The sequence below is a fragment of the Triticum aestivum genome, chromosome 7D, assembly GCF_018294505.1.
Source record: "Triticum aestivum cultivar Chinese Spring chromosome 7D, IWGSC CS RefSeq v2.1, whole genome shotgun sequence".
In the NCBI taxonomy this organism is placed as follows: Eukaryota; Viridiplantae; Streptophyta; class Magnoliopsida; order Poales; family Poaceae; genus Triticum; species Triticum aestivum.
This window is the reverse complement of record NC_057814.1, coordinates 265,926,397-265,950,713: the sequence shown is the minus strand read 5'-3', so window position 1 is coordinate 265,950,713 and position 24,317 is coordinate 265,926,397. Positions and strand designations below refer to the sequence as shown.

Below are 24,317 nucleotides of genomic sequence, written 5' to 3'. Positions count from 1 at the left end.
CGAATGCCAGTGACTAGGGAAGAGCCTTTTCCGAGCGGAGCACTCCCCCACTCATCTGAATTCCCAAACAGGGCGAATAGGTCCCCTCTCGCCGGCAAAGGCGACTGGGTGGGGTCCACTTCATGGATGCCCGCCGAGGGAAGCCCCGAGTAGATCACGCCGCCCGACAAACACCATGTACTCCCTGACCATATGCAAGAGCCTTCATGGACCTGAGAAATCTAGGGTTACCTCAAGAAGAATGTCTTGTTCACCCAGAGGACGACGCAACCGCGAAAAGGATCACTTGGCAAGCAAAGGGCTACACCTTCATGGATGGAGACACTTATCGAGTCCTCCTATTTGATGTGTTATGCATTGAACAGTAAGGCAAACGCCATAAGGCCCTCTTATATGTGCCAACCCTGGCTTGAGCCATTAACCCTGAGATTTTTTTTTGTATAATGTGATAAAAAAATAAGTTGTCAAAACATGCATGTACGTTCGTAAGAATGTCCATGTACGTACATAAGAATGTTCATATGTGCAATAAATTGTTCATCACGTGTTTAAAAAATATTCGTGTATTAAACAAGTTGACGTATTTTTTTCAAGAAATCATGGATTTAAAAGAAAAACATATACATGATACAAAATGTTCATCATATGTGTTCATGTATACTCCTTCCGTTCCCAAATATAAGTCTTTTTAGAGATTTCAACAAATGGCTACATACGGAGCAAAATGAGTGAATCTACACTCTAAAATATGTCTACATACATCCGTATGTTATAGTCCATTTGAAATATCTAAAAAGACTTATATTTAAAAACGAAGGGAGTACATAATAGTTATGTTTATGAATTTAAAGGGAAAGAGGAAAAAGAAAAATACTATAAAACCAAAAGAAAACAGAAAGAAAAGAGAAATGGGAAGAAAACCAAAGGAAAGTAAAAAAACCAAAAAAAATCTGAGAGAAAAACTCCGGAAGCCACGTCTAGAACAAAGGTAATGGGCCAGCCGAGCGCGCCCCTGGGTGAAAAGGTCGAGCTCATTATGAGATGTAGCCTCGCCTTGGCCTCTGACGCTCCACTAAAGCCCTTCTTGGATCCTCGTTTTGCTCCACTTACACCTGTAAAAGTTATAGATCTCTGTCCGTCATTTTGGTTTCTAGACGAAAATAACTCTTGACATGTAAATTACACCCGAAAATTTGATACACGTGTATTAAATTACATTTATACCAAGCGCATCCTAAACGGGCCAGCTCAACGCTATCCCCTGGAGCAGTTCTGGGAAGGTTCTAGGGACCATTTTAGAATGGTTTTATAACCTTCCGTGTTGTCTTTTCTTTTGTCATTATGTGTTTTTTTACCGATTTTCTTCAGGTTTTTCTTTTTCTCTTTCTCTTTTTCGTTTTATTTCCTTTTTCTTTTCATTTGTTTTTATATTAACATTTTTTTATACACATTGAACATTTCTTAAATACATGATGAACATTTTCTTCAAATACATGTTTTGATATTTTTTTAAACAAATGTTAAACATTTACAAATACACGTAGAAAAATCTCTGGATGGTACGAAACCCTGGTAAAGGAGGAGGGTTGTGATAGGCTTGGCGAGCCAACATCAAAACTCAGTCACTCTTATGGAGATGAAACGTAGAATAACATCGTTGGGGCATTCAGCGACGCGCCATATCGGAACCCGGGTGCGGTGTCAAATGGGCAAGGGCCAGGCCGTCACCCCCTTGGTGGTGCGCCATATGTTGATCTAGATACGGTGACAAGTGAGCAAGGATCGGGTCATCGCATCCTTAGTGGTGCTACATCGACGCCCGGGTGTAGTGAAAATTGAGTAAGGGTCTTCGCATTTGACTCGACAAGTGCAAAGGGTAAGGAAGCTAGCTGAGCCTAGGAGGATCCGCTTATGTAGCTAGAGCGTAGGGTCCTACGGAGCTAGTTGATACATCGGTGTGAAGAGACGTTGATATCCTTTGTGTTCAAGAAACCAAATGAAAGGGATGGAAGGCGAATGAGGTGGAGGATACCAACTTCAAGCTATGATAAGTTACAAACAGAAATAGAGTAGGCATCTTGATTAACAAAAGTCTCAAGTATGGAGTGGTAGACGTCAAGAGGCATGGGGACCGGATTATCCTGATCAAGCTGGTAGTTGGGGACTTAGTTCTCAATGTTATCAATGCGTATGCCCCGCAAGTAGGCAACAATGAGAAAACTAAGAGGGAGTTCTAGACAGGCCTGGAGGACATGGTTAGGAGTGTACCTGTTGGCGAGAAGTTCTTCATAGGAGAAAACTTCATTGGCCATGTGGGTACATCTAAGACATATTTTGAAGGGGTGCATGGAGGCTTCGCCAATGGCATCACAAATTAAGAAGGAAAAGATGTCCTAAGCTTTGCTCTAGCCTATGACATGATCGTAGCTAACACCCTCTTTAAGAAGAGAGAATCACATCTAGTGACTTTTAGTAGTTGTCAAAACTCTAGCCATATTGATTTCATCCTCTCGAGAAAAGAAGACAAACGTGCTTGCCTAGATTGTAAGGTGATACCTGGAGAGAGTGTTGCTCCTCAGCATAAGCTTGTGATGCCTGACTTCCGCACTCGGATTCTAATCCAGCGGGATAAGCATGCCAAAGTAGCTAGAATGAAGTGGTGGAAGTTTAAGGGAGCAGCTTAGGCTTTCAAGGAGAGGGTCATTAAGGAGGGCCCTTGGAAGGAAGAAGGTGATGAAGACAATATGTGGATAAAGATAGCGTTGCATTCGTAAGGTGGCTGCAAAGGAGTTTGCAGTGCCCAGGGAAGTAGAAGCAAAGTTAAAGATACATGGTAGTCAAACGATGATGTCCAAAAGAAGAAAATTTGCTTCATAAGCCTACACGGCTACTCCTGAATAGGAGTGCAGACAAGATAGAGAAGTAGAGGGTAGCAAAGAAGGTCGCAAAGCGAGATATGAGTGGAGCAAGGGGTCGGTCGTATGAGGATCTCTACCAGCGCTCAGACACGAAGGAAGACAAAAAGGACATCTATATGATAGCCAAGATCCGAGAGAGGGAGGCGAGGGATGTTGACCAAGTCAGATGCATCAAGGACGGAGCAGATGAACTCCTGGTGAGCGACGAGGATATTAAACATAAATGGCAGGAGTACTTTGACAAGTTTTTCAATGGAGAGAATGGGAGCTCTACCATTGAGTTATACGCCTCTTTGATGATACCAGAAGGCGTTTTGTGTGGTTAATTCAGGAGTCTGAGATCAGGGAGGCTTTAAAAAGGATGAAAGGAGGCGAGGCGATGGGCCCTCGGAGACATAGTGATAGCATGGCTAACTAAGCTTTTCAACCTCATGTTTGGGCAAATAAGATGTCAGAAGAATGGGGGCGGAGTATATTAGTACCAATGTTTAATAACAAAGGGGATGTTCAATGCTGTACTAATTACCATGGGATTAAGTTGACGAGTCATACAATGAAGCTATGAGAGAGAGTCATTGAGCACTGCTTGAGAAAGAATGGCAAGCGTGACCAAAAATCCGTTTGGTTTCATGCTTGGAGGTCGACCATGGAAGCCATTTTCTTGGTTCGACAACTTATGAAGAGATATAGGGAGGAAAAAAAAGACCCGAATATGGTGTCCATTGACCTTGGAGAAGACCTGCGATAAGATAGCACGGAATGTCATGTGTGGGCCTTAAAGAAACACAGAATCCCAACATAGTATGTTACCCTCATGAAGAACTTGTAAGATAATGATGTCATAAGTGTTCGAACAAGCACACTGGTGACTTTTTGATTAAAATAGAATGGTACCAAAGGGTAGGTTTAAACCCTTATCATTTTGCTTTGGTGAAGGATGAAGTCACAAGGGATATACAAGGAGATATCCCATGGTGTATGCCTTTTGCAGATGATGTGATGCCAGTAGATGATAATCGGACGAGGATTAACAGAAAGTTAGCGCTATAGAGACAAACCTTGAAATCGAAAGGTTTTAGACTTAGTAGAACTAAAACCGAGTACATGTGGTGCGGTTTCAGTACTACTAGGCACAAGGAGGAGGTTAACCTTGATGGGCAGGTGATACCTCAGAAGGACACCATTCGATATATGCGATCAATGTCGCAAAAGGATGGTGTTATTGATGAAGATGTGAGCTATCGAATTAAAGTTGCATGGATGAAGTGGCGCTAAGCTTCTGGCGTTCTATGTGACAAGAGAGTGCGGCAAAATTTAAAAGGTGTGTTTTATAGAACGATGTGACAAGAGAGTGCCACAAAAGGTAAAAAATCAGGTTTTACAGGATGACGATTCGAACCACCATGTTGTATGGCGACGACTGTTAGCCGATAAAAGACAACATGCTCAACGGTTAGGTGCAGCAGAGATGCGTATATTGAGATGGATGTGTGACCACATAAGAAAGGAGTGATTGGATCCGGAATGATAATGTAGGGATGGAGTTGGGGTATCACCGACTAAAAAGAAACTTGTCCAACATTGTTTGAGATGGTTTGGGCATATTCAGTGCGGACCTTCAGAAGTTCCAGTGCATAGCAGATAGATAAAACGTGCTAATAATGTAAAGAGAGGTCGGGGTAGACCGAACCTGACATGGGAGGAGTCCATAAAGAAAGATATGAAAGACTAGAATATCACCAAGGAACTAGACACATGAACACACTGGTTATCCATGTACCCGAACCATGAGTTGGTTGTGAGATTTTATTGGTATCAGCTCTAGCCTAGCCCAACTTGTTTGGAACTAAAGATTTTGTAGTAGTAGTAGTAGTAGTTGTTGTTGTTGTTTTGGTACAAAACTTTTTATATATTACTTGAACATTTTTACATCATAGTAACATATTTTTAGAATGCTATGAACATATTTTTGGACAACACGAACATTTTCTTAAAGCCACACACTTTTATAATGGTGCGAAACATTTTTTAAACACGCACATTTTTTTACATTGTATAAACACTTTTGAAAGTGTCATGAACATTTTTTTAAACACGGCAACATTTTTATAAATGTCATATACGTCTTTTTTAGATGCATAGATATTTTTCAAAATTGAAGAACAAAAATTTCACACTGTTTTAACATTTTCCAAATACATGGTGAGTGTTTTTAAAATTTTAAATAAATTAATTGGAGTATATGTACTTAGATATTTGAAATATAAAAAAAGGAAAAAAAATGGTGTGTGTGCCTACATGCCTACGTATGTGTCTATCTGTGGTCGAGCAACATCGATTTTTTTCTTGAGGGATGGATGAGCCAGATAGATGAGCACTGTAACGTGAGCTGCTACTTTATTGGACCAGCCCATTTCCGTGCTGTATTGGGCCAGGCCATTTCCGTGCTGTATTGGGCCAGCCCATTTCCGTGCTGTATTGGGCCAGCCGATATCCGTGCGTTGCGATTGGAGCATACAGGTCGTAACAGAGGAAACTATAGGTGCGCCCAACAATTTCCCTTACACAGCCTAGAGTGTAGACGTACTACTATTTGGAGCCCAAATCTGCCTAGGGTGGGCCATATTCAAAGCCTGGGCCAGGCCATATACAAATTAATCTGTAACTGGACTGACCCGTGAACATTCAAATTAATCTTTGTCACAGGAGTTACTTTGTAATTTCTTTGATTTTAAATCCAAATCAGTGTACCTGTAACAGTTATAAATATGAATAGAATTATAGGTGTTTCTAAAACCTAGCAGGCATATACAAATACAAACAACAGTTTCTACGACCATCAGCAACGTAGCAACAAATACACAATAAGCAAATAAGTGAACTGTTCTAAAAAAAGTGGACTGCATTTTTGAATATTTATATACAGAAAATAATACTCGTTTGGATACATGAAAGATGACCCAGCACTGCATATTTGCATGTACTAGTAACAAGGCTTGTGTGAAGTTTGCATTGCAATACTTTTTATCTTTTAAATTTAAATAGGGACTTTGAGCTGAGAGAGGATTTTCAAAATCAAAATTCAACTTTTCAATTTTCCAAAAGTTCTGAAAACATACACACGTACTTGGAGATGTATACTACATGTGTGTAAAAATTCATGATGAAATAGTTTTGATGTGGTCTACACAAAAAACAAAATCATGTACTTTTATGGTGAATAGTACATTTGTTAGAAATCCATGATCTCCTTTTGTGGTTCGCAAAAATGGTATTTCACCGTGAAACTTTACAAACAAGTAGTATACATCTATAAGTATCTGTGTATTTTTTTTCAAAAGAAACATTAAACTTAAAAGTTTTCCCAATAATTTAAAATCTGGGCCTCAGCCCGGGAGCTGAGAGCAATTCCGCTTTGAGTTGCCGTGCTTTGATGACGTATATATATGGCCCACCGCACTGGGAAACCCATTTTTTTGTGTATAAGGGACTTGAACCCGGGTAAAAAGAAATAGATACCTTTGCATCCAGCTCCAAATGGAGCAGTATTTGGTCACAGTGTGCTTGCACGGTTGCACCTGTATGCTCTGCTGATCAGATGTGTGCTCCAGAGCTGTCAATCATCTTAGTTCCCGGATCATGTAATCACTATCACGTCAGCATATCAATGTGTAAAAGGATCATGGGCCAGTTCTTTTGCAAGATTCTCCCAGAATCGGACCCCTTCTCAGCTTGCAGCCATGGGAAATCCTCCATCGCCACACAGCTGCTTCAGCGTAATTCTGCTTTCCATGACCGTAACCTGCTCGGAAATGAATGAAAACCACTGTGAGTTTCTCAAAAGGAAAAAATTATAAACACGGGAAATGCATCTTTAATATCTATTCCCTCCGTCCCATAATATAGGACGTTTTTTGACATTAGTATAGTGTCAAAAAACGTCTTACATTACGTGACGGAGGGAGTATCTATTTTTAGATCACCAGGGAGTAGCCTGCTGGGTCTCATACTGTTCGAATGAAACCAACCACAGCAGGTTCAACAGAATCTTGGCCTTCAAGCCAAAAGTTTAGACACAAAAACAAAGAGCGAAAATGGAAGTACGTTACGAAACAAGAGACATAACAAGCTTTTTTTTCATCATTCTGACTGCTGCCCATCATCTGAACGTCCAGTCTTCGCATATGATTTAATCTCGAATTCCGATGCAAAATAAAGCGTAAGAAAGTACAAACTATATATGCCAACTCACGAATCTGCTAAGTGCGTCACTAGATGCCATCAAGAAACCTGTTTCAGCACAAAATGAGATGAAACGATTGACAAAAGAATTGGCGCCAGTACCAAATGATCTCCAGTTTTCCACGAATTTGGTTGAGATGATAACCATGTTAGCTGCACTATTTCTGTAGGCCTGTTAGGAATGCAGGAAGAAGCAAGGAAATGAGGGCACCGCGTCACAACCAAGACCTTCCTAACTGAATTGATGCTGGAAATCAATTGGGCCGGGCCACAAGGTACAACAGCCGTATTGAATTGTCCACCAAGCTGCTTGAACCAACCAAGACCTTCCTAACCAAATTAATGCGTAACAAAGGAAGCTGCTTCTTAACTCTCTAGGCCCTACAATGCTCCCCTGCCCTCATGTCTTTCAGCCACCGCACGGATCAGTACTCAGTACCACGGCCATGTAGTAAGCTTCGGAAGGTCGCACGAAACATCCCAAGGAACCCACTTGATGGTGGCTCTCCAGCTGACGCTGTCCTAAATGTCCCCTCCGTGTTGACGAAAGCTCAGACTTGAGTAGTTGTCTGAATAATGCTTCTGCCCAACATGGTACCACTGCCTATCGTACTACGTCGCAAATCATCTAACAACTTTGGCCTCCACAAGGACCCCGATGCACTAATTGCATGTCGACCCACCGATATCCAGTTCAAATCATTGCCTCTATTGCAGCCAACATCGCATGACCAGATTTATGGCCTTGCTGCTTTGCTAACTGGTGTCAAAACAAAATTACACGCAAGTCATGGATCATAAGTTAACCTAACAAGCTAACACCATTCTGAACGCTCAAGCCACAATATTCTTTTTAATGGCCAGAACACATTGTTTTAGCTTGTTGGTAGAAGCAGAGCTCAGGGACAAGAAACCACACTAACATTGTTTGGCAAGGTTTAAACTTCTGTTATAACTCCTAAAGAGGTCTTCAGTAGAGTTGTAACATGACATGGGAGCCCATTTAACTAATTAAACTTATCGTGTACAGTAGTAATGAAAACTCTTAGTGCTAAAATCAAGTAGTATAATGCATTTGAAATTGATCATTGTTGGAAGTTACAAGGTCATGGGCAATGAATAGAGCGGGATTGCATGTTTACAGAGTTGTAGAAAGTTCATTGACATCCTATGGAATTTAGACACCCATACTATCAGGATTAAGAAATGAAGAGGCAGATGTGAAGCTGTTTGTGATTAATGTCTTCCTAATCTAAATATGCTGTGATATTGTTATGGCAACTAGAACACCACAAGGTTCTTGTGTATCTGAAACATAGTACAATCAAAGGGAAATGTGGTTTACTGGTTAATTGTATCACCCAAGGGCAGATCGAAGCTGCAAGTTAACTGTCGGCACATTTCTATACTACACACCATTCTAGAAAATATGATGATAGCTGAATCATCTTGAGCCAATCACATAGCACCTGAAACAAAAAGGGGCAGGAGGGAAATCAGCAAAAGCAACATAAAATGCTTTTGTAAAAAAAATAACTGGAAAAACAAAAGCTGCAAAATAACGCACAGAAGGGGCAGCAAGTTAGTAAATATGTTTATTACCTAATATAAGGTACGTTGCTTCAAACACAATTCTCAGTAAACTAAAGGACGGGTCCTACTATCTTGTACAGCTATCTCAAACCTGAACCCACTATCACGTACCAAGCTAGCAAAGATGGCTCCACCATGTGTGAGAGACAGTGGTCCTATGCATTTAGTCGGGAAAGTATCCAGTGCTCCCAGCCTTGGGGTACTCCCAATGCTCCAGTGTCAAAAGGAATTTTTAAATGTTTCAAAAATTTCCGGGAAAAAATGAGAATGTTCACAAGGAATGTCACTACATCACCTAAAAATTTTAAGTCCAAAATCGAAATGTAGATTGAGAAACAAAAAAGAGAGATACAGATCTGAATAGTGTCAATGTTGCTTTTGTCTCTTCTTTACACTATTCATGCTAGATTTCACATTTTTCTTTCTCAATGTGTGATTCAAGTTTGGACCTGAAATTTTTAGAGCTTGTAGGTACATTCACAGTTTTTTCGGAAATTTTTGAAACATTAAAAAAATGTTTATTAACATTGGAGTACCGGGAGTACCCCAAGGCTGGGAGCACCGGATACTTTCCCGCATTTAGTCCTGCAAAGTTGCAACCACGTACAGATAGGAACATCCCACCAAGGGAGTTCATGGTCTTGTCCCCTGACGATTTGCTATCTATGATAATTGTGGAAACGAAGATGCAGATTTCCCACCAGACCTGCCCACTATAAATATATGATCATGGCACAAACCATCGACAGAAACACACACAGACCGACTTTTTTCTCTGATCATTCCATCTCAGAGTCACAGCCCATCTCCTTGAAACAAAACAAGCAACCATGATCAGCTCCAGGAAGCTAGCTCAACTTTCCAAGAAGTGGCAGGGCATTGGCGCCATCGGGCGAAGGTTCGCAACGTCAGACAAGGATATCCACCCATCATGCAGCTCAGTCGCAGGCAAGGGCCACTTCGTCGTCTACTCTTCCGACGGGAGGCGGTTCGAGATCCCCCTGGTGTGCCTCCGCACAACAGTCTTCGAGGAGCTCCTGAGGATGTCTCAGGAGGAGTTTGGGTTCACAAGCGATGGGAGGATCACGCTGCCTTGTGATACAACGACAATGGAATATGTGATGTGTTTGCTAAGGAGAGAGGCCTCCCAAGATGTTGAGAGGGCACTCCTCAGTTCCATAGTGACGACTTGCCACCGCCCAAGCAGAGTGATGCAACCAAACAGCGGACTTAACCAGCAATTCGCTGTGCACAGCTCCTGAAAAATGAAGATCTTGCGGCTTCTTTCTTTTTTCAACTTCCATCTTTTTTTTCCCGGACGTACTTTTGGAGCACACTTCTGTGCGGCTTTTTTCCAATTGTCCCGTGGATGTACAGATGGATGCATGTAAGAATAATCACATTGTGATTTCGAATACAAGGATCAAGCTTACCACATTGAAACAATATCTAACAACTTTTTTTTTCTTTCTCATTCCCAAATGCATCTACATACATATCATTTTGTACTACAAGTAACGCCAAGACACACGTTTTAGAGTCTATACAGCGAAGGCAAAAAGGCAAAACAAACGAAGAGAAACTATATTGTTACTACTAGGTTGTAATAACATTATATTATAGGAAGAAGGGAGTACTGTTTTAGAGTCTACAATATTCTTTTATGTATGGATGCCATCAAAGAAGTGAGTTGCAATACCAAATGCTGTATGAAATTGTAAGCAAGTTGCTTGAATCAAGAAAGACCTTCCAACTGGATTTAACGTCGGAAAAAATCTGTACCAAACCAGCAGATCCAATTCTTTATACACAATTAACAAGAGGTGCTGCTTCTGTAAACCTCCTACAAAATCTGGAGCCTACAGGCTGCAGTACTGATATTTGCTAGTATACCACTGAGAAGCTCATGAAGTGACTGACCTTCATAAGTTTCAAATAAGAAAAATGAGCTTCATCATCCAAGGAAGCCCCTGCGGAACATCCTAAGTAACCTACTTCTGCAGTATGCATGTATCCAACCATCTAACCACCACGTCTCAGCTAGGACCTCTGCAAGGACCACGAGTGCATGCGCCAACTGCAAATTGGCCCAGTACTATCCAATTTAAATCACATTGCCTCCATTGTAGCGAACAATGCATGCATAGACTCATGGCCTTGTTTGCTCACCAACTACTGTCATTGATTACTACGCGTAAGTCATGGACCATTTGTTCACCTACCAGATATACATTAGATTCACAACCAAGGAATATCCTCATTTCATCCATAGAATAGCATTCCAAATACGAAAAGCCTAGATCTGATAATACGATGTGTTTATCTTCAGTCCGTTCCCTCCTAAACCATAACAGGAACAAATTCTTTTAGCTTCTCAACAGAAAAATGCTTAAGCACAACAAACCACATCGATGACAAATTACTTGGCAAGGTTTAAACTTATGTTCAGATCTTAACCGTTGATCCTTCCTGAAGAGTATCACCTGAAGCCATGTGACCAATAAACCCTATAGTGGTATGGTAATAAGCACAGGATTGGGCTGCATGCATACAGAGCCATTGGGAAGTTTGACAAAATCCTGTGGAATTTAAACACCCTAGACTAGTGGTAGAAACATAGCTGTATTTATGTATGTAAGTAATTGGTGTTTTTTAAGTCTTAACCTAATAACAGTAGTACTGCTTGGCCAACCCCCCAAGGTTCCTGACTCCAAGCCTATAGGAGAATCTAAGCGGAAATACGAGTTTTTGTATCAGCTGAAACCTGAATTAAAAGGTTTAAATAGGAACATGGAACCTCTAGTTTGCTCAGATTATTGTATTACATTTACATGATCCACCTTTCTACAAGATGTGGTGATAGTTAAGTCATCTTGAGTCAATCACATGACACTTGCAGCGAAAGGGAGATGAGGAAAATCAGTAAATGCAGCAGAGTAACTTATCTAAGATTTCCTGAAATCGTAAGATGGCGGAATGATGCAATGCACCTCATGTTAAGATAACACTGAACATGCGCAATGCAAAATTAATCAGGCACGCAAAAACTAAATAATAGCATATAAAAGGGCCAATATGTCAGTAAATATATTCATTATCTCAAATCAAGCTAGTTAAAGGGCTGTACCCAAAACTTTGTACCGCTGTGTGCGCATGTTAAAGCTCAACCAGCTGTGATGATGAATTATGCACTTAGCCAGCAAAGATGGCTCCACCATGTGAGAAAAATGGTCCTGGGCAACAAATCTTGCAAGTTGCAACCACAGATAGCAACATCACACCAAGGGAGATCATGGCGTTGTCTCTGGAACACTTGGTCTTTGTGATAGTTGTACAAGATTCAGACCCTACCATGACACACGCGCCCTATAAATACATGATCATGGCACAAACCATGGCCACACACAAGCTGACCTTTTTTCTCTGATCATTTCTTCTCAGAGACACATTCCATCTTCAAAATCAAAACAAGTGATCATGATGAGCTCCAAGAAACTAGCTCAACTTTCCAAGAAGTGGCAAGGAATCAGTGCCATCGGGCGAAGAAGGGTCACAACAACGGACAAGGATGTGCACCCATCCTCCAGCTCAGTTGCAGGCAAGGGCCACTTCGTTGTCTACTCCTCCGACGGGAGGCGCTTCGAGATCCCCATAGCGTGCCTCAACACGATGATCTTCGGGGAGCTCCTGAGGATGTCGCAGGAAGAGTTTGGGTTCACAAGTGAGGGGAGGATCACACTGCCATGTGATACGACAATGATGGAGTATGTAATGTGTTTGCTCAGGAGAGAGGCCTCTGAAGATGTTGAGAGGGCGCTTCTCAACTCCATTATAACGACTTGCCACCATCCAAGCAGAATGATGCAAGCAGCCACTGGACTTCACCAGCAATTTGCTGTGCGCAGCTCCTGAAGAGTGAACATCTCCAGATTTTTCTTCCTGTTTTTATGTTCCATCTTTTTTCCCGGTTGTACTTTTGGAGCACACCTTTTGTGCAACGTTTTTCCAAGGGTGCCGTACTGTGGATGTACAGATGGATGCATGTAAAAATAATCACATTGTGATTAGAAGAAGAAAGAATCAAGTTTAGCCCATTGAAACAATATCTAGTGCTACTACTGCTAGTGTAGTTTCTGGACTGTATTAGAGAGGCCACCACAGAAGCCAACTAGGAATCACATGAAGATACTAAGAACTGGATGGCATGTGAGATGCTGGAAAATATCAAAATAATCAGACCACAAGGTGCAATGGCCGTATGAAATTGTTGAGCAAGTTGCCTGAACAACCAACAACCTTCCTAACCGGATTAATGTCTTTTTTTAAGTAATGTACCCAACTAGCAGACCCAATCCTCTATACACCATTAACAAAGGATGTGCTTCGGTAGGCCTCATATGAATCTGGGGCCTACATGTTGTAGTAATATCTCTTAGCCACTACACAACTCAATACTCAGTATTTCTATTTGCTAGTACTACTTCGAAGCCCATGAAGTGAGCTTCATACTTTTCAAAAGAGAAGTGAGGCCTATCAGCTAAGGAAGGCATCATGAAACATCCTAAGTTACCCACTTGTGCAGTGCGTATCCAATCATCTAACCACTTATTCACAGCTATGGCCTCCGCCAGGACCACAAATGTATGTAGCAACCGCACTAATCATATTGCCTCCATTATAGCCAACACTGCATGAGCAAACTCATGGCCTTCTTACCTGCCAGTTGCCAACTAGTGTCATTGATGACACACGGGAGTCATGGACCATTTGTTCACCTACTAGCTATACAATTGATTCAGAAGCCCTGATAAATGTCCTCACCTCATCCATAAAATATGATTGCAAATACTGAAGCCTGGACCTGATAACACAATGCATTCCCTCCTAATAGGGCTTAAGAACAAGAAGGCACACCAAGAACATATTGCTTCGAATGGTTTAAACATAACTTCATAGGTCCTCGGTTCGTGCTATCCTATGAAAGATCTGGGACGCCCGTAATGCCATGGTTTTCCATCATGTAAATCACAGTCAGGAACATCCTCGACGACTTCACCAACCGGTCTCATTGGTTCACCAAGGCCGGTCATAAGGATGACACTAATGCTTGGCGTCTATGCCTTTCTTCACATTTACACGTGCTTGTGCCAAACTCTGTCCTGGCAACTTTGAATAATATATTCAGGTGGTGGATCCCCCTCTCGAAACAGGCGAAAGCCCCGCTTTATATATAAAGCAACACCCGAAGAAGTACATGGCCGAACGATACAAGATGGTGAGGTAGCCCTCTTACAAAGCCAATCCTGAGATAACCGGCAGACACAGAACGCACGCGACTATGCTACCAGCAAAGAGCACTGGGAGAACTAAACACACCCCACGCTACAACCTAGCACACCTAAGCTCCATGACAACGCCCCCAAGAGGGAGAACGGCGCAGAGCGTCGCCGCTGCCGAGTCCACACGGACAAAGATCTTCACCCGGAGCCCTGACACGGAGAGAAGAACCACAACAACGTCTTCAAGAAGAGCGCGGCACCAACGGGTGTCGCCGTCATCGGCGCCAAGGCATGGAGTTTTCGCTCGGCAACTCATCTGTGCCACCACGAGGCCGCCATGAGGAACGCGACAATGTCAGGTCCCCAGATCCGGATCAGGACGCCGCCCCTCCGAGAGAGAGAGGGCACGTCCGAGCTACCCGTCGCAACACCTCCTGTTGCCCACACAACCCAGGAGGAAAGCCGCCACCATGCGAACCACCATCCGGGGCCGCCGCCCCGGCATCCCTGTCGCGAGATAGCGTGCACCGCTCACATCACAACGCACTCAACCACGGTAGGAAGAGTGACGACACACCATCTACTCCTAGCTCGACATCAGTACCCGTCACCGGAGGGAAATCCCATCCAGGGGCCGCCACCATGACCAAAGGGAAGCTCCGCGCCCCCCAAGGAGCCGACGGCCAGATCTGGACAAACCAAATCCGGCCACCACGGCCACTCTAGAGGGGCCCCGCACAGCCCTCCACACCACATCCAGACGCAGCCACGGGAATGGAACACGCACGAGCCCCCACCGCTGTCGCGCGCGGCCACCAGCCGGAGGACGCCCGCCCGCGCCAACCTCCGCCAACCGAGGGGAGAGAACGCTCCGCCGCCACCGACGCCGACCGGGCTTTGCCCGGCGAAGGCGAGGGGAGGAGGTGGGCGGAGAGGTAGAGACCGGCGGCGCTGGGGTGGCCCTCCCTATCGCCTGCGGGAGGGGAAGGGGGAGGTTTTTTTCGTGGAGCCCCCTCCCCACTCTCTCGCGGTGATTCTTCAAAAGAAAAAGAACTTCGGAGGTCAGCCATAAGACCCCCTAAAGAGGCCTCGAGTAATGTTCTAATTTGTCTTGACAGCTCAAATGTGTAAAGCATCTGAAGCCATGTAACCAAGAAACCTTATTTTGGGAATTGGTGGCCGTGATGGTCCGTCCATCCACACCTCGCACATCTCTTTCCCACCCTTCAAGAAAAATCCCTATATGATCGATTATAAATTCTTTGTCCGTAGAAAGGATATTTTGCTAGTAAGCTTGTTATGTCAGATCTAGAAAATTCTACAATGGCGCCTGGAATTTTTTTTACTTCTGTGTCAAAATACTCTCAGCCCACAGATATGGCCAGCTACATACCAAGCCAGTAAAGATGTCCCACCATGTAACGATAATGGTCCAGTGCACTAAATCTTGCGGAAACATATAGCAACATCTCAACAAGGGAGTTCAAATGCCTTGTCCCTGGACAACTTGCTATCTTTGATGGTTGTGGAACCAAAGATGCATACCCTCCCATCACACCCGGTTCCTGTAAATACATGCTCATGGCACAAACCATCACCACACACAGACCCACTTTTTCCTCTGACCATTTCTTCTCAGAGTCACAACCCATCTTGGTAAAAAAACAAAACAAGCGACCACGATCAGCTCCAAGAAGCTAGCTCAACTTTCCAAGAAGTGGCAGGCAGTGGGTGCTATCGGGCGAAGAAGGGCAACTATAGTGGGCAAGGAGATACACCCATCATGCAGTACAGTTGCAGACAAGGGCCACTGTGTTGTCTACTCTTTCGACGGCAGGCGGTACAAGATCCCCTTGGTGTACCTCCGCGCAAGAGTCTTCCAGGAACTCTTGAGGATGTCTCAGGAGGAGTTTGGGTTCACAAATGATGGGAGGATCACACTGCCTTGTGATACAGCGGTGATGGAGTATGTGATGTGTTTGGTTAGGAGAGAAGCTTCAAAGGATGTTGAGAGGGCACTCCTCAGTTCCATAGTGATAGCTTGCCACCACCCAAGTAGAATGGTCCAATCACTCAGCGGACTTAACCAGCAATTTGCCGTGTGCAGCTCCTGAAGAGTGAAGAGTTTAGACCCACAGCTTTTTCACCTTCCATCTTTTTTTGCCAACTGTACACCTGGAGCGCGGTTTTGTGCAACGTTTTTCCAAAGGTACTGTGGATGCATGTAAAAAAATCACATCTTGAATAGAAACAAAGGAACCGAGCTTTCCATCAAAATAGTAACAACTACTCAACCACTTCCTTAGATTCCACCAAAGATATATCGTGTATGCACCAAACAAAAGTAAAATCAGAACTAATGGTCTAGTGAGCCTCTTAACCATTTGCAGGGGCAGTTGCCTCTTAATCGAGCTTTTGTTGATAAACCTACAAAGGATACTACTCCCTCCAGTTCACAAATAAGTGATCTTTTGGACATTGATGGTCTTCAAGATATAACTTTGACCATTAGTTTGTATATAAAGATACCTAAGAAGATTATAGTATTCGGCTATTCGCCCATCCTATCGACCATTAGTTTGTATATAAAGATACCTAAGAAGATTATAGGATTCAGCTATTCGCCCATCCTATCGACCATTAGTTTGTATATAAAGATACCTAAGAAGATTATAGTATTCGGCTATTCGCCCATCCTATCGAGAATACTGACCAGCGAGATGCAAAGAGCAGAGTAACACTTTGAAGCAATATCATGCAGTTGTATGCCAGACTGAAACAGATACGCTATAATACTGTTCACGCTTTTCAGCTTCTGCCAAGAGGTGGTACATGAGCAACTAAAACATTGTAGGTGTAGTTCAAAGTTGCAGGACTCCTGAGTGATCGGTTGATTGACTGGTTCACCGTCGAACCGCCAGCTAAGCCGGTTCATTGTGGATGAAGAAAAGTCAAATTTAAATTTTGTTGGTGCGTTGCCACGGCCATTTGAAATATTTTAATGGTGTTATATATAAAAATAATGCATGTTAATTTTTACATGTAAAGAAATGATAGCCAATAACAATTGGGTAATAATTGAGATCCACTTCACTAGCAATGTAAGTTGATAAAAAAGGTTCTTTGACGATGTATACATAGAGAGCGATAATCCAACTAATAATCTATTGCGAATTAAGATTTACTTGATGCGCTTAAGATATTCTCGTACAATATCGAGAATGTTATCTTTAGCTTCATTCGCACTATGCTTGAGCAAGTATAATACAAATTTCGTCCCCAACTCATAATCATCATGCACAAGTAATATATGTAGTTAGCACAAATATTTCATATGGAAGGTCTAAAAATGTGCAACAAAGAATAGTCACTGTGCGAACCGGACGAACCAATTCTTTACCATTCCAGGGAGTTAAAATCAAAATCAAAATAATCACACATCCCTGCAATTGAATAACTTAACGTTATCTTGAATATAGTGAGAATAAAACTAAATGTTTGCATCTTGAATGTTACGATAATAAAATATATAATTTTACATATTCTTGCTCGTTGGAATACCAGTCAGGGTTGCGCTATTTCGAGTGCGTAGTTCAAGTCCCTCACAAATCTCAGTAATTTCACTGCATGCCTTAGAGTTTTAATCTCTGATGAATGTGATGTATATAAAGGGTCTTGAATATACATGGCATGTATATTTGCGATGATGTACAAAATGTATCGGCCGACCAATGCATATAAAGACAAATCTACAAGTGGTAGCTCTTATAAACCATAAATCATGACAACAATGGACAAGAGACCTACTTACCTAGTTGCACGATGAGATGTTATTGTCTACCCTAGGCCAACTATCAAACAGTGTTCCCAGCATCTGGATATTTGGCTTCACGTGAAACTTCATATCTCGTGTTGAATCCTAACATCATGGACTGAGTAAGAAAAACTATTTAGAAACATGTTGATACTAAAGATGATATAATATATGATTATGATAACTTACACAAAATTGTATATCCATGAAGTGTATAGGATGGACTATGGACAATAAGACCTCATCGCATGCCAGTATACACACGGCCATGTTGAAACAATCATTGCCCATAGACTGCTCTATGTTAGGTATGCCCTGAAGTTTTCTCACACTTAAGCCCATTGGATGGGGTGTCGAACTTCGCACCCATTCCTTCCTGAAAAATAATTGATAAGAATCATAATAATGTATATTGGCCCATGATATATTTTTAAATGTTGCTTACTCCAAACACCCAGCATCACCGATCGACATGATGTAGTTGCAGAGCCCAACAACTAATTCACATGGATCACATGATGGGATTGAGAGAGGACGTGTGTCTTCGACTCCGTCGGATGGATTCTACAGAAGCACAACATCAGAATTAGGTAAACTTTCTTCATCATCAGATTGGTAGTATATCGGATTTCTTTTTAGCTTATTCAGGTCAGACTCAAGCAATAGGACAACTAATTTCCGTCGAAAGTATTTCATATCCTCCTACAAAATATTTAAAAACTCAACTTTAATACAATATTGAAATAAAATAACGAGATCATGTATGAAAATGAAATGAAATAACTGGGTGAAATTATCAAACAATATATCTCTTGTCCAATATTCCATATAATTTAGCATAAACAGTCCACACGATCCGCTACAATATTACAAAATGATGCTTTAGGATACCCATCTGCATGCTTATTCAAATAATTTCTCTATTTGATTCGTAATATCATAGTGGATCATGTAGACTGTTTATGCTAAATTATATGGAATATTGGACAGGAGATGTACTGTTTAATAATTTCACCAAAGTATTTTATTTTCATACATGATCTCATTATTTTATCTCAATTGTATTTAAGTTGGTTTTAAAAATATTTTGCAGAAGGATATGAAACACTTTCGACAGAAATTAGTTGTCGTATTGCTCGAATCAGACCTGAATAAGCTAAAAGGATATCTGATATACTACCAATCTGATGATGAAGAAAATTTATTTAATTCTGATGTTGTGCTCCTGAAGAATTCAACTGACGGAGTCGAAGACAAACGTCCTCTCTCAATCTCCATCAGGCCCACGGATCCACATGAATTAGTTGTCAGGCTCTACAAGTACATATGTCGATCGATGAGGCCGGGTGTTTGGAGTAAGCAACATTTAAAAATATATCATGTGCCAATATACACTATTATGATTCTTACCAATTATTTTTTCAAGAAAGAATGGGTGCGAAGCTCGACAACCCATCCAATGGGCTTATGTCTAAGAAAACTTCAGGGCATACTTAACAATGAGCCGTCTATGACAATGATTGTTTTAACATGGCCGTATGTATAATCGCATGGTCTTATTGTTTATGGACCCTCCTGTATACTTCATGGATCTATAAAAAAAATTTAGTTACCACAATCATATGAATTATATTATCATTAGTATCAACATGTTTCTAAACAATTGTTCCTGCTCAGTCCACGATGTTAGATTCAACACAAGATCTAAATTTCTGCGTGAAGCCAAATACATTGTTTGATAGCTGGCCTAGGATAGACAACAACATGTCATCGTGCAACTTGATAAGTAAGGTCTCTTGTCCATTGTTGTCATGATTTATGGCTTCTAATAACTACACTTGTAGATTTATCTTCCATATGCATTACTTGGCCGATACATATTGCACGTCATCGACAAAAATACATGTCATGCATATATTCTGGACCCTCTATAGATTTGCGAGGGACTTAAAAGACGCACTCGAAGTAGTGCACGCGCAACCCGGCTAGAGTTCCGATATATATAGATGGCAACATATATTTCCGACTGGTATTCCAATGACTACAGGCGGGTAAATTTACATATTTTATTATCATAACATTCAAGATACAAAGCATTTATTTTTGTTATCACTATATTCAAGATAATATTAATTTTTCAACTGCAGGAATGTGTCTGGCTATTTTGTTTTTGATTTTATGCTCTCGTGAAATGGTAAAGAATTGGTTCGTCCGGTTTGCACCGTGAGTATTCTTCGTTGCACATATTTAGACCTTGCACGTGAAATATTTGTGATAACTACATATATTGCTTATGCAGGATGGTTATGAGTCGAGGACAAAAAATTTATTATACTTGCTCAAGTATCGTGCGAATGAAGGTAAAGAAAACATTCTTGATATTGTATGAGAATATCTTAAGCACATCAAGTAGATCTTAATTATTAGTTGAATCATCGCTCTCTATGTATACACCGTCAAATTACCCTTTTTTATCAACTTACATTGCAAGTGAATTGGGTTAGCATTATTCGTCTCTTTGTAAGCTTTGTGAACCCGTCACAAAATAACAAAACATATTATCCACGGTTTATGGAGCAAATGTATTGAAGCTAATATAGAGGTTTCGTAAGATGTGCACTAACTACAAAAGATTAGCTTTAAGCTACTAGCTTTAAATATGTTCATATTTTGGAACATCGAAATTCTATCAATCATAGGTTCGATGCTCAGGAATAATGCTGTCATTCAAGAATAGTGAAACCTTTAAGTTTTCTTGAGTCAAGCAGATGTTCGATGCTCATGACACGAGCCTAGACATGCCATCAAGAAAATTAAATTTAGTTATACAATGCAAAACACACAAGATAGACTTCAGTTTTTTTATGCTATGCTTGGTACTTGGGAGTGGGGGCCATAGCCAGTAAGCCTCCTTGGCTGGTTGTCCGGTGCCCGCAGCAGATACCATGACCCAGACATGCTCGGTTTGCAGGTCATGGACATTCCATCCGCGAGTTCCCAGTTTTCCTTGTCGGCATAGGAATGCATATCTACTGTGTGTCGGCCCGTCATTGTAGGGGCAACCACGTGATTGTCATGGTTGTTGTTTGTCGGTGTTGGCACGGCGAGTGGATGGTGCAGGTAGGATATTTTGAGGGAGTGTTGGCGCGATAGCTGTGATGGCCGACTATGCGTAGGTGGCCCATAGTCCACTGGGAGGCGGTGAAGGTAGGAATTCTTGGAAGTCGGGCCAGCAGCCCTGAGCGGCGGGTGCCACAATGTGTGGTGTTGGTCAGCTATCTTGATCATGAGGGCGGTGAGATGACATATGTGGGTCACTCATGGTCGGGAGCCGCTGACAGTCACTCTCAGCAACATCTGGATATCCCTGCCTGTTTCAGTCACCCTCAACCTTGGGCCTGTGCAATTTCATTAATGGTGGTCATGGTACCAAAGTGAAAATCTTGCCGCACTACCAGTGTCGGGCGACAGCGATGCTCTTTGGTGTCATTCCAGCAAGTGCAACTCCTTATTGGAGGCACCACCTTAGGAACTAGGGTCTTCTGCCTGGTCATTGTGTGGTTGGTTGGCAGTCTTAGTGGTACTTTTCGTGGTTGGACTCAGCTCTGGTTGGGCCATCATGCCCTTTGACTTTCTTGCCTTGGTCGTCTTGTCTTGTCAGTTGCTTTCCTTACGGGCTCTCATGTGAGCCTCTCCAACTACCTACGGTAAGGCGCTCTTCGAGCCAAGGCGAGGGGGCAAGTGGCCCTCTATAGAAGTGGAGATAAATGGTGTGGCGAAAACTTGCGACCTTCCTATAATAGACAGATGCAGGATTATTTAGTGAATCGTCGCCTTCTCTCGCATCATCTAGCTCCAGCATTCACCTCGCCTATGGTCAGCAATGTTTTCGGCCAACAAGGTCTTGGGGGCGAGTTCATATAACTTAAACTAAAAAAAAATACTAGACAATCCTTTTTTGCACATAATAAAGAAATAAATAAGCCATTGCAATTGGCGGAAATACGAAGCCACGAAAATAGAAGGTAAATTGAAATCCGCATGGAATAGGTGAAGTGGCATATCTCGTCATTTTAGTATTTGCTCGTTCTTGTTCTTTTTTTACATGTGTTCCTGTTCTTTTTCGTCCATGGATTATGAGTCCAAGGACTAGTCAAGACTAGTCTATAGACTAGTCTATGAGTCTCAACTCCAGGGCCGACTACACTTCAGTGTCGACTAGTCTATGAGTCACAACTTCAGTGTCGACTATTGTCAATTAGTCACACTTAGTCTATGAGTCTCAACCTCGGAACGACTCGTCGACTTTTTGACTCGTAAACCTTGTTTTCGTCATAGCCTGATTTCCACGATATCTTGTATCCTCTTCTGCCGTCTAGGGCTTTATTAATTTAAAGTTGGGCGCAATGCCTTTTGTCTAACAAAAATCGATTAACAGAGAAACTAACTTGGCATAGCGGGGATGATTGAGGGGTATTTCATCGAGCACCTCCGGGTTGGTAGGAACATCACAAATCACATAATTCCTAATCAACAAGCTCTAAATAAGTATAAAAGGAGCAAATGACATATCCAGGAAGGTTTTTTGGTCTAACTGAAACTAAACTGAAATTCTGGTGAACCGAACTGTTGGTTCCCAGATTTTTTCTTTGACGGGTGACAGCAGGAGCTTTCCTTTTGCATTATTATTAGGGGGAAACAACAAAGTTATTTACAAGGACTAGAGGACAACACAGCCTGACCTCAATTCATGGAACACTAAACTACCTCGCAGCATCTTTTAATGTCTAATTGCCAAATTTGTAGTTAATTATTAGGTTGTTGTGTTTAGAAAACTGATGAATTCGGTTATTGTATTTAGTAAACTGTACGAACTAAAGCCCGAACCGAGAAAACCAAAAGACATAATTAACTACGACAACAAATTTGTTTGGAGGAAATGTAACGAAGTAATTGGACAGAGGCTCTCACTGATGGCGACCGGAGTTGGTAAAGATGGAGAAAATTCCAGCGATGTGGTCGACGAATCTCCAAATAGACCAGTTGTCCTGCACCCGGGGGGCGTGGCGAAGCCCCCGCAATGACAAATCTCTGCCTATCTTCCGGAAGCGGTCTCCGAGCGGAGGCGACGGAACTTCGTGGCTACGGCGTTTAGTGGCCGCGTAGGGAGGTGAGACAAGGGACACGGTGCAAACAGACGAGGGCGGCAGTTCGGGGGCGCCGGACGCGGCTTCCTGGCCGCGGCGGCGGCACGCCTGCGCCACCCCACAACCGCGCGTCGCAGACTGCACGGGTGCGAAAGAAGGTTGGACGCAGAGGTTTGGGCCCGGGGGATGGGTTGAGCTCAAGGAAATAAGGCCCAAGCAACAGACCTCGAAACCTCAAAAAAAAAAAGAGCAACAAATCTGGAATTATGGATTTTTCTTAAGGGATGGATGTTGATTTAATATAAAGCGTGAATGCTTTTTTTAGGAAGCAACTAGTTGACGAGCGCTCCTTCGGGAGCCTCACAACAACCAGCGTCACTTGGCGCGCTCTCAGCCGCCCGCACGTGTCACGCTCTGGGCGCTCCCTCTGAATTTTTTTTAATTTTTCCGCACGCGTTTTTGGCTTTTGAAATGGTTTTTTCGGGTTTTTTTGACGTTTCGGTTTTTCATCAGTCTTCCTTAGCTTTTGGATAAAAAATCAAAAAAAAAAGCGCGAAAAAGCGCGTTTTTTTCCTTTTTTCACAAGTGTCACGGTTTTGCTTTCGCCGGAGTCATGGTCGTGCCTCTCGGAAACGAAAAAAAAACATGTTTTCTGTTTTTTCCTTCCGCGAGAGGCACGGTTTTGCTTTCGCCGGAGTCACGGCCGTGCCTCTCAGAAACGGAAAAAACGTATTTTCTATTTTTTCCTTTCGCAAGAGGTACGGTTGTACTTTCGCAAGAGTCACGGCCGTGCCTCTCGAAAATGGAAAAAAACACGTTTTCTATTTTCTTTCTTTCGTGAGAGGCATGGTTTTGCTTCCGCGAGAGGCACGGTTGTGCTTTCGCGAGAGGCACGACCATGCCTCTCGAAAACAAAAAAAGACATATTTTCTGTTTTTTCCTTCCGTGAGAGGCACGGTTGTGCTTTCGCGAGAGTCGCGGCCGTGCCTCTCGGAAACGGAAAAAACATGTTTTTTGTTTTTTCTTTCGTGAGAGGCATGGTTGTGATTTCAGGAAAGGCATGGGCGTGCCTTTTTCGGAAAGGGAAAAAACCCGTACTCCCAGTTCGGATTTTTTCATCTGGTTTTTAAGAGAAAAAAGTTTATCAAAACTTATTAACATGGGATCTAGTTTTGAAGATCTCGAATCGATGAATCCAACGGTGAAAATGGTTCGAGATTTGAACGCACGGTTTAAAAACATCTTGAATAAACGTGAAAGAACATGCGGTGCCCCCATGTTTGGTTTTGGTAATTGATGACAATCTCTATGGACTAATGGTTGC

General features: G+C 42.3%; 1 protein-coding gene and 1 long non-coding RNA gene across 6 annotated transcripts; one reads left to right on the top strand and one right to left on the bottom strand.

The window, feature by feature from the left end:
- Positions 1 to 716: 716 nt before the first annotated feature.
- LOC123163910 (uncharacterized) lies at positions 717 to 23,148 on the bottom strand. 5 transcript variants are annotated; one of them, XR_006482075.1, is made up of 6 exons: positions 22,818 to 23,148; positions 18,292 to 18,410; positions 18,036 to 18,222; positions 17,844 to 17,964; positions 8,506 to 8,629; positions 5,808 to 6,720 (listed from the first exon to the last, which is right to left on the bottom strand). It is a non-coding gene; the product is annotated as an uncharacterized lncRNA (long non-coding RNA). The 5 variants fall into 5 exon arrangements; XR_006482074.1 differs by adding an exon at positions 717 to 1,112 and having other exon boundaries at positions 6,438 to 6,720; positions 18,036 to 23,148; XR_006482072.1 differs by having other exon boundaries at positions 18,292 to 23,148.
- On the top strand, positions 9,482 to 10,190 carry LOC123163909 (auxin-responsive protein SAUR36). The gene has a single exon (XM_044581315.1). The coding sequence runs from the start codon at positions 9,584 to 9,586 to the stop codon at positions 10,013 to 10,015; it is 432 nt and encodes a 143-aa protein (XP_044437250.1). The 5' UTR covers positions 9,482 to 9,583; the 3' UTR covers positions 10,016 to 10,190.
- Positions 23,149 to 24,317: the final 1,169 nt, after the last annotated feature.

Coding starts and splice junctions, on each gene's coding strand:
- LOC123163909 (XM_044581315.1), top strand. CDS start 9,584: ATGATCAGCTCCAGGAAGCTAGCTCAACTTTCCAAGAAGTGGCAGGGC.